This window comes from Lineus longissimus, chromosome 19, assembly GCF_910592395.1.
Source record: "Lineus longissimus chromosome 19, tnLinLong1.2, whole genome shotgun sequence".
In the NCBI taxonomy this organism is placed as follows: Eukaryota; Metazoa; Nemertea; class Pilidiophora; order Heteronemertea; family Lineidae; genus Lineus; species Lineus longissimus.
The window spans coordinates 1,259,534-1,270,325 of record NC_088326.1 but is presented as its reverse complement, the minus strand read 5'-3'; the positions used below and the strand labels follow the sequence as shown (position 1 = coordinate 1,270,325).

Genomic DNA, 10,792 nt, shown 5'->3' with positions numbered 1-10,792 from the left:
AAACGCCATCTTGAACGTAAGCGGAACGTGTGCATTACAATATTTCAAAATAAAAGCATTTTCGTTGTCCTGGCTACCCTAAAATATTATTTATTTGATAAACTATGCCATAAAGCTTTTATCACTAAAATCATCTGTAGCAAGTAAGGAGCAGGTACTGAAAATGTTGGTGTCCGAAAATAGAACCCTGTAGCCTGTTCACGCTCATTTTCTACAGACATTTCCATGGGTTATGTTGTCGGATAAATAATCACTGTACATTGTACAATCTAATGCTGTAATATAATAGCTTCGACTGACACCTGTACCTTACACTGGCCTCAAGTCTACTCACCCTGTTTTCATCAAAATCATTAGTAGAATGATAACGACCAAGTCGACCTTGGGCTAATCAATCTACTCATTGTGCCACTATTTACGTTTGTTTTGGCTTTGATTGAAAACCTGTGAGTGTGATGTGTGTCTTACTCTTAGTACTCTTACTCTTGACTTGGTCATGCCAAATATCTGTCACTTTGCTACCTGAGTTCGGAGAACCCAGCCATAAAAAGAGAAGTGCGCGGCAGAATATTGAAAACCTAGCTTCGTGATCTAGTGATCATGCTTTCATGTTATTTCTTTCCAGTCATCTGGAACAAACTTCTCCCAAAAAATTCCAAGATGGCGATGTCACGTAAAGACCTAGACATTCTGCGCCCGATGATTGACCGAGCTGTCCAGAAGTTCTTGGGCTTCAGTGAATCAACTCTTGTGACAGCGGCTCTCAACTGTGTGGACAAAGGTTATGATAGGAGAAAGACAAGAGGTAAGTCAGATGCAGGCTATCGAGGTGATTTCCTTGGCATAACGCCCTATCTTAGTCCGGAACATAAATTGTCTGTGGTGAACCCCCTTGCCAAAAATGGGGTTGGTACATGTAGCTACTTGTGCCAGTAAAGCCTTTGGCGTCGGACACTAGTAATAACTCAAGATTTTATATTTTGTTATAACTTTCAGATAAACTAGCATCAATTCTGGACGAAAAGCAGGCTAAAGGCTTCACTGAAAAACTCTTCGAAGTGATCTCAGATTTTGGTTCTTCGAGTAAAAAATCACGAAAAAGAAAGGAAGGTGACAGAGAGAGGGAGAGAGACAGAGATAAGTCTGAGATACCTCCAGAAGAAATAGTGCCACCAGAGGCAAAGAAAGTACGGAAGATAGAGGATGCTGTGACTGCTGTACCAGAGCCTGGTGCTCCTAGTCCCGGGCAGCTAACAGCAGATAAGGTAATATTATCAGTGGCTTTTATAAAAAAATTTTTCACTGGGGTTGTTTGATGTTGTTGGTTTGTTTAGTTTCATCAGAAGAGTATGTGTGTACTTATGGCTTGTTTTTTCCTCTAGATCAAAGAGATGATGGCGAATGCCCAACGCATGATCCAACAGAGGAAGATTCAACTCCAGGCGACAATGCCCGTGCCTATACCCATGCCCTCCCAGCCGCCACGGCAAGAACCACCACCACAAGATATGTCAGACAAGGAGAAACGTGCCAAGGCTTTGCAGGAGAAGATTCAAGCACAGTTGTTGAATGCAGGCTTGGGGACTGCTAATGCAGTTGGTGGGCAGTAAGTAAATGGTTTTGTGATATCCAAGATACATACAGTAGAACCTCTCCATCAAGGACACTCTTGGGACTGACAAGTGCTGTACTTAATAGAGAGAGGTGTCCTGATTTAGAGAGGTCAAACTGAAGGTAAACAACTAATTTGGACCAAAACTAGTGTCCTTGATAGAAAAGGATAAGGATTGGCCAGGGGAAAAATATGGAACTTTCATTAAATCCTAAAACATGTTAGCTGTAAACCTGCAGGGTTATATGTTTTTTTACACCTCTTGCTTTCATCTTGTTCAATTGTTTCATCAAAAAAATTTTCCTTTCAGGAAGATAATAGCACAGGCTCCTGGGTAAGCTTTGGACAACTTGTCTTGAAAATGTGGCTGGTCCCCAGAATATTTCGATGTTCAAAACTTCCCAGTACCATCCTTCAATATGGCTTTTGTGAAAATCTAGGCTGTTGCAGCATTCTTATGCTTACCACTCTCTCATCTACAATCTTGCAAGGTTGGCATATCTTGGTGGCTCTGGTTCTGCTCTATTATAAAACAAATTTGGCTCTGGCTATGAAATTCCATTTGGCTAGATAACAGAAGGAGATATATCAATAGATACTAAAACTTGATAAATTCTGTATTCCAGCGCATCTGGCCAGTACAGACCAGCACCTGTCTACTTGGACGAAATGGGCCGCACCATTGATGTCAACACTGGAGAAGCAGTGCAACTGACACACCACATGCCGACCCTAAAGGCCAACATCCATGCGAAACGCCGAGAACAATTCAAGCACAATCTCTCCGAGAAAGCTCCCGAGGATATTGCAGAGTCGAAATTTTTCGATACGCGTGTCAGTATACGAGGATCTGGGAGGACGAAGAGATCATTCAGGTTTCATGAGGAGGGAAAGTTTCAGCAGTTGGCTCAGAGAATGAGGACTAAGGTAGGTATCATGAGACTGACCATCATCACTGAAGGTTAGGGGACTGTTATCCTCCAAAAACTACATACAACCGTGACGAAAGTGTTTCCATTACCATTGCTCGTCTAGAAAGATGTGGAGTCTGTAAAGAGGACCACCAAGTAAGGGAATTGATCCAATATAATGTGCTTATTTCCACTGAAAAAGCTGGTAAATGATGACAACCTTGTTCCCAATGTGGCAAATATAGGCAGATATTCATGTTTCAACCGTTCTTTCTCTCCAGGCTCAACTTGAGAAACTTCAAGCTGACATCGCTCAGACTGCCAAGAAAACTGGTATCGCCTCAGCGGCTAAGCTGGCTACGATCGCCCCCAAGAAAGAACTGGTATGTATTTCAAACCCTTTCAAACTGCGACTTCTCTGAGTTGACGAAGTGAGTGTCAGATGCTGGTGTCGCTGGGCACAAATTGGTGCAATGGCCTAGTGACTCTCCCTGGGCAGGGTGCAGGAGGCTACCGCAGGCTGCACGTGTAGCATGATGGCGGGAAGTCATTTCGTCATGATGCAGGAAGCAATCAGAATGTTTTTGTTTTGTTATTTTGACCTAAGTTGAAATGTTTAATCAATTTTCCAGAGTGAGGGTGAAATACCAGACACAGAATGGTGGGATAGTATCATCCTCCGCGGCGAACAATATGAAAACGTAATCGACGAAAATGACGAAATCGACATTGGCCTGTTTGAAGGAATAACCCGTCTCGTCGAGCATCCTATTACGATGAAGCCACCTGGTGAGTAGAATTAGTATCAATATTGATGAGATTGCAGTGTGTACCGACATTACAAATGTTGCCAAATGCTCAACAATGAAAATTTTACAAAAGAGACAGAGAATCACCTCAGTAACACACCAACAACTTTTACTGATAGCAGATTTTCTAATTTTCCTTTGAAAATTCCAGCTGAGACAGACAAGCCTGTTAGCATCCCGGTCATCCTGACGAAAAAAGAACGGAAAAAATTGCGCCGGCAAACTCGAAATGAGGTGCAGAAAGAAACGCAGGAGAAGATTCGCCTCGGTCTTCAGCCACCGCCAGAACCTAAAGTGAGGATGGCAAATCTTATGCGGGTCCTCGGTAACGAGGCAGTGCAAGACCCAACGAAAGTTGAGGCCCACGTCAGGGCACAGATGGCAAAGAGACAAAAGTAAGTGGTAACGAGATGACACGTTCAGTTTCAGGAGACATGGCAGCAGTTTTAGGCTGCGTATTCCTAGGCTGTTCCCTTGTGAAGTTGCTTTCATTGTCTCCATTGCATGCTCCCTGGTCAATGGGAATGTCCAGTTAGCCAACTTGAGGTTAATTTTGTGTGTGGGGTGTCGCAAGCAAATGCCGAAAGTTTGATTTTGAGATTGAGACTGATAGTAAAAGATAGGGTTCCCTTCAGGTGTGATAATGATCAAATATTGGTTATCACCATACGCTCAAGGCTGCATGTGTCCTTGTTTCAGAGCTCATGAAGAAGCCAACGCACAAAGAAAACTTACACCCGACCAGCGGCGGGAGAAGAAGTGCCGAAAACTTAAAGAGGATACGTCATTAGGCGTGTACGTCTCGGTCTATAGGTAAGTACCAAGGCAGGGTTTCCCCAACTGAAGCAGGAGGCAGGAGACCACCCAGGAGCAGAATGAAAAGCAAGTAGCATTGATGTTCATCTCAGTGAGTCAGAGTTAGGTCACTAGGTGGCCTGTATGAAGGAAAATTATTAGGTGGCTTCTATCAAATGTACATTAAAGAGGATAAGGTTGGGCCAAAAGACTGAGTTTTCAATCCAATGTCGTGAAATATAATTCTGTATTCCATTTTCAGGGTTCGAAACCTGAACAATCCCGCCAAAAAGTACAAGGTCGAGGCAAACTGTAAACAACTCTTCATGACTGGTTTCGTTGTCCTCTTCAAGGATTGTAATGTTGTCGTAGTGGAAGGAGGTAAACACAAATACCAAATGAAAAAGGCCGCGTAATCTTCTTGCAACAAAATAACAATGACACTAAGCTGACCATGGTACGTCTTTCTACTGGATGAAACGCTTGGAAACAACTTCTGGCCGCATGGCATAATCTGACAGGAAGAGTTTGGCCAAACCTAGAGTATCTCGTATTGGTCAGCTACATGTATGATATTGCGATCCAAATGTTCTTTTTGCAGGGCCGAAACAACAGAAAAAGTTCCGTCACTTGATGCTCGACCGAATCAAATGGGCTGAAGATAAAACGAAGGACAAAACAGATGTGGATGAAGATGGGGAAAAGAAGGTCAACAAATGTGATTTAGTTTGGGAGGTGAGCTCATGCTGATGTGATTCCCATACGGAAGGATACGGAAGAATATTGCCCAGCATATCTGGGAGTTGAAAATTAGGCTGAAAGGATGATGATGAGGATTTGGTCTGAAGTCGTAGATTAAGGATATCTCTGATCTGTTTCTCCATAAATTTACTCAAAAAATAAATGACGAATGAAAATATTTTTGAGTTTTCTCAAGTCTGAAACTTTCTTTTCAGGGCATGACGAAGAACCGATCTTTCTCAGATATCATCTTCAAGTTCTGTCCGACAGAAACATTTGCCCGTGAGCAGTTTAAAAAACACAATGTGGAGGAATACTGGGACTTGGCGTACAGTGGAGCAGTCTTGGAGGCAGCGGGAGACAATTTATGAGACGAAAATCAGGACTATTATCGATTCCTTTGAACTAACTGCAGTACTGCCACTGCTACAGGATAAGAAATCAGAAATACTGTGGTATACTGGTTAGTGAACAATCCACAATCTTGGTTGTTGGCTTGTACATCGGTTTGGTCACTTCTCATTGATGAGCTCAGTCTTCGCAGTGTATAAGCCTGAGCTCGTTGATGCCTCTGTGGAGGCCAAACAAAAGACAGGTGTTGTGAAGATCTTCAGGACAGGCCTTGTTCAAGGAGGAACATGTAGTGTCTGTGAGAGACGCATAAACTTCACTTTTGTCAACAACATGCTTGTTATCATTACTTATAAAAAGCATTAAAAATTCAAATATTTAGGATGCGAGTTGGAATATTAACAGTCGAGTCGCATTGTAAATGTGTTAGTGTGTACATTGCTCCAAGTTACTATGGAATTTAGTAAGGATGGACAATAAAATCTATGTGTTAGTTCCTTTGTTTTTCTTTGTCAAGTTGCACCAAGTGACACAAAAAGATACATGGTAGCAGCTACTGCTGTTAGATTGGTTGTGACATTGTCTCTACAGGGAGATATACAAGACATGTGCCTTCCCTAATCAAATAATGGCTCCTTATGAATTTTCATCCAGGGAGAATGGGGAACAAGCAACCTTCCCTCCCCAGATCCCCTGCAGTGCAAGATTGATACAACAGGTAGCAGCACAGACTGTCTCGGGCACATCGCCTAGCTTGGTCACATGGCATGGACCATTTGAACAACCACTCATAGATGGGACAATGTCACAATCTGCATGAAAGGCTTCACTACTGGAGTCATCACTGGTTGCGACATTGTCCCAGGCAATAGATTAAAAGTTGGTGTAGACACCCATGGCTTGGACGTCCCTCCTGGAGTATCCTGACAGATTGTGACATTGTCCCAGGCAATACAAAAATTTGGCAGATTTCATAAAAGGTCAAATATCTTGGCAGGGCCAAGCAATTTAAAAACACCTATTCATAACCAATTCAGGACTGGAGCTTACATTTTTTTGGGCATTTTACATCCAAAATTGCAAGGCAAAACTCTCAGTATTCTTCAGATAGTTTCTCTGTAGTGCCAGCCAGTCAAAGAAATTATTGCTTGGTGTTTACTCCAACAGGGATGTAGAGACAATGCTTTCCTTGCAAAGCATTTGGCTTGAAATGAGGCTTATAATTTCATTTCTTTTGCAGCTCCAATCCCGCAATGTTATGCCTTACACTTCAGCAAACCAAACAAATTGGACAATTTTTATTCTAATAAATACAAATGAATGAAAGGCACTAATTTTAAATCACATCCAGAGCTGGAACAACAAACATGACAAAGTTTGAAGCAGGATGATACAATCTCAAGTATTTCTGAAAACTTCTCACCTACATTTGCCAAGGACAAAAGAAGCAACACAAATTTACAACAAATTTCACAATCTGTGATAAGTGATCAGTGCTTTTTCTCACAACTTCAAATCTTGCTAAGGACAAAAGGCCCAATGATTGCGATTGTGAAACAAGCAACGCTAATTTACAAATGGAATGAAAGAGTTAACACATTGGGGGAACTCCACATAACTGTCAGGTAATCACTCTCTTAACTGGTGACAATCAGACTGGCCGCAAATTCTCATTATTGACCACCCCTCAGCTAAAATGAATCCAACAAAAAATGGGGTCATTGTATACAGAGGTACTGTATTACCCTGATGAAAAGCAACACGTCCATCACTAGCAGCTAAGATATTTGTGCGTACCGGTTTGACTACAGGCTGAAGTTGACGATGTACTCCTGACGGAGCCATTGGGTGCTTTGCCTGCTCATTGACCGAGGCATGGTGACCAAGGAGACAGTGACCGGGTTGGCACTAGCTGATCAACGGACATATTCACATGGCGGCAATTCGCATCTTCTCATCTTTTCTCGGTACCGCCTATTAACGTGGAACAAGTTTTACAAGGAAACCTTCTCCTTACGTAGCGTGGGGTACCAACCCACCGCAGATTCAGGATAGTGCAATGGTTTCCAAATAGCCTCCACCCGACTCGCCCGATTGTGGTATCCATTCGTAATAGACTTAACCACCGTCCTGCCCCTTTGAGGTCACCATCTCTCAGGTGCTAACAAAGGGACAATCAGGTCTCAAATTTTGTTTAAAGGGATGGACGATAATGACACTTCCGACCAATCAGAGTGTCACCAGTTCAGAGGGCAATCACCTGACAGTTATATGGAGTTACACCAAAATGCTAACAATTCATTACATTTGTAAAAAGGTGTTGATTAATATTTCATCACATTCAGTGGACCCAGTCCAACCATCTCAGGAAAGTTCAATGCAACAAATCGCATAGCTTTTAAAACCGACAACATAACAAGTCACTTCACTACCCAAGCTATACAAAAGTTATCAGTAAACTACAGTGCCTAGAATACCAGAAGGGTGTTGGTTTGCCTCTCAGAAAGATCACCGATGATTAACGTCCATGTCTGGATCCTTGAACAAGAAAACGAACTCTAGAACTAACAAGAAATCTAGCGACATTCTTTCCCTCTGTCCAGGAGGATGAATAGTTTTAAGGCTCTCTGAGAGTAAGCCACCTGTCCAGGAGGCAGACATTCCATTCAGTTCTGGTTGTAGTACAGCAGAACTCAATTTATACATGTACATGTAGTTGAAAATCTTTAGGCCTACACTGAAAACAAGCAATTCTCTCTGCTGTCAAATTGATTGTCCAGGTATTTTGTTGCACTCGAAGTCTTCATCGCCCCCTTCATCCTCACAATATCTTGCACGTGCTGTACCATCCAAGGACCTTCTGTGTGAACCAATGCTGAAATAATGATAATGACACTTAGATTACGAGTAAAACAAAAATAAGTTTCGTTTGCTTTCCTTTTTGAAGTGCAATTCAGTGATCTCATCTTGCTCAGGTTTTCGTCAATTCCACCTTGCTCACTGCCTCGATATCCCTGGAGAAATATAAGCCTTTTACAGTGAAGCCTTCTTTTCCTTCTAAGTTCTAATCTTGAATTCATCAAGCATGTAATCACATAACGTACACGTCAGTTCAACCTCCCAACAAACCTTGAATTCAGATAGATTCCTTCCATTGTTGTTGTCCTCTGATCTCCAGTCCAAATGGTGTTGCCACAGGAGTCAGCAAATCTTGGTGAGAAGTTGGCCGTAGTACGGGACCTGCAACCCTCGGTAGTGAACTAGCCTAGACTTGTTAACCAGTAGGACCAAGGTGCTATACCATCTTTGATCAGCTGCACTGTTTACTGTTTACTGCAAGGATGTCCTCAGCCTGTCTACCACCAAATTTCTCTTATACTTTATACGATGGCGAGTCTTCTTACTGACCAGCTGTCACTTTCTCACCAAGTCCTAGAATCTGAATCGCTGTCTCAGATTTGTCAAATGGAATCATCCCAACAGCAGAGCATATTTGTTACTAAACAAACTAACATGCCACTTCTTGATTGCCAAGGTAGGAAGTGAATGAGGACCCTCCTTGGCATCAACCACAATTATGTCTCTGTCGGCAGCCTTGCATAGTCTCTGTGACAATATATTCAAGTTGAATGTTACACCAACTCTAAGTAAATTTGAAAACTAACACAAAATGCTCTATGTTTCTCCAGTTCTGCTGTTCATGCTGCAGGCAACATGGCGGGAATTACAACTCTTTTGCTTGGTGCAGCCCTCAGCTACTGTTCACAGCAGGCGTTCCCGATGTGAGGTTAGAAGCATCTCCAAGCATCCTGTGATGGTTTCCCTGGGACTATGTGACAGATGCAGCACCAATCTTGGACCTCAGCTGAAATGAAAACCAAACTATTATAACTAGCATAAATTTGTATGCCATTAGACACGTATAAATTCTCTGACACTTGACATCCTGGAGCTTCCATCCTTTCGTTGACTGGCTGTTGATATTTCTTCATAGCAAGATTGCCTAGTTGAGGTGGCTAATTAGTAAATATACAGCAAGGCATCCTGTTTTAGAGGCCTTCTCCTCGTCTTCCGACAATTCAAAAACTTTATTTAGCTTAATTGTCATTGTCAACCATAACAAGTGCAATGACTGGCATCACTATGTTGGGAGCTTGACTGCATTGGATCAGAGGCAAGGACTTTTCAAACTGCAAAATTACAGCAGAATGACTGACAAGAAACTTCATGCCGCACGCAGGCCTCCACCCCTTTGGTTGACAGTTAGTCGATTGATACTTAGCTACGCCCAACCAAACTGTTCCGTCTTCTTCTACTGTTGTACGAGTCTCCCTTGGAAAGCCTCGGTGACATCCACTCCCGCTGAACAAACCCAGGCATTCTACTGTAGCGGTTCTGGTTCTCTCCAATGATCTTAAATCCAGGCTGAAAAAGAACTCAAACCATTAGATTTTTGTAGGATAGAACACAAAGAGATTCTTGATTTCTTCAATCCTGAAGCGTTCATCATCTTGCTGACTGGTTCACAATTTCTTATGGTAGGGTAGTCCAGTTGAAATGGTCACCTTGTATGTGGCACAGCAAGTTGCCATCGCCCCTGTTCATAGATCATGTCGTTGTCATTCATTACTGGTCTCTCAATGAATGTGGTGTGGTGTCACAGTCTTCGGACTCTTCACTCTCTAAGCGCTGCAAAACCACACTTTCATCACTAACAAGCTAACTTTTACTGCATACAGTAATACACTACCTCAACCATGTCCTGACAAAGTCCCTCAGATGCGGTGGCCGGGATGGATTATGACAGACGATGGATTCTTCACTAGAACAGGACCGTCCATCTAAGATTGAGAATGAAGATGATGGGTTGCCAAACTACCTCATGAAAACAGGCTGAAAAAGAAGGCAAACACTTAAAGATAATGCATCAATTTTTGATAATCACAATTCTGGGGGGGTACTCCCCATAATCCTCAAGTACCACACTCAGCCCAACCTTGTAAGAATGTGGCAGGTACTGTCATACTTCCTGTCGAACAATCGTCCCAACTGTCCTCGTTGTAAGCATCCTGTAGTAGCTCGCCCTACTGTGACATGTGAGAGACCCCTATTGGCGGCTTTGTGTAACTTTATCTTGCCTGCCTAGCTGCTGCCTATATTGTCCCTTAAAGTGCCTAATTTACTCCCATGCTCATGGGCATGGGCCTTAGAGTTTCTCCTTCCTCATTTTGTAATGATTAGCCATAGGACTCAGGAGCACCCCTTTTAAATCCCACTAACTCCTCTCATATTTTCGATATTAAACCCTCTTCTGAACTCAACACTGATCCAATCCAATGCACACACAATGCACATGGTCAGCAGGCATGCGCCATTGCCACGGAGACATTGTATTCCGTTCTCGCCCATGCGCCTATAATTTTTTGGTGCACGTTTTTCAATCGAAAAAACGCTCAAATTATTCATAAAATCTAGTTCACCAGACGGAGAAATACGAAAAGAACATAAATTTCTGAATCAGGCAACTCGACCGGGATGCTGGAACTCCCAACCGACATTTTTTTTGGAGGAGA

The 10,792-nt window shown here is 42.6% G+C and overlaps 1 protein-coding gene across 3 annotated transcripts; it reads left to right on the top strand.

The window, feature by feature from the left end:
• Window positions 1-3: 3 nt before the first annotated feature.
• On the top strand, window positions 4-5,712 carry LOC135503050 (U4/U6 small nuclear ribonucleoprotein Prp3-like). Of its 3 annotated transcripts, none has more exons than XM_064796330.1 (13): window positions 4-16; window positions 626-805; window positions 997-1,265; window positions 1,383-1,606; window positions 1,923-1,946; window positions 2,239-2,539; window positions 2,805-2,906; window positions 3,156-3,312; window positions 3,484-3,727; window positions 4,032-4,145; window positions 4,390-4,508; window positions 4,729-4,862; window positions 5,084-5,712. In XM_064796330.1, the coding sequence occupies exons 2-13, from the start codon at window positions 661-663 to the stop codon at window positions 5,237-5,239; spliced, it is 1,989 nt and encodes a 662-aa protein (XP_064652400.1). In that variant the 5' UTR covers window positions 4-16; window positions 626-660; the 3' UTR covers window positions 5,240-5,712. The 3 variants fall into 3 exon arrangements, with proteins under 3 accessions (XP_064652400.1, XP_064652401.1, XP_064652402.1); XM_064796331.1 differs by having other exon boundaries at window positions 9-27; XM_064796332.1 differs by lacking the exon at window positions 4-16 and adding an exon at window positions 136-154.
• Window positions 5,713-10,792: the final 5,080 nt, after the last annotated feature.

Bases quoted from the DNA above. Each gene is read 5' to 3' on its own strand.
- LOC135503050 (XM_064796330.1), top strand. From the start codon at position 661: ATGGCGATGTCACGTAAAGACCTAGACATTCTGCGCCCGATGATTGAC. The intron at 806-996 runs GTAAGTCAGATG...TATAACTTTCAG, and splicing joins TGATAGGAGAAAGACAAGAG to ATAAACTAGCATCAATTCTG. The intron at 1,947-2,238 runs GTAAGCTTTGGA...TCTGTATTCCAG, and splicing joins ATAATAGCACAGGCTCCTGG to CGCATCTGGCCAGTACAGAC.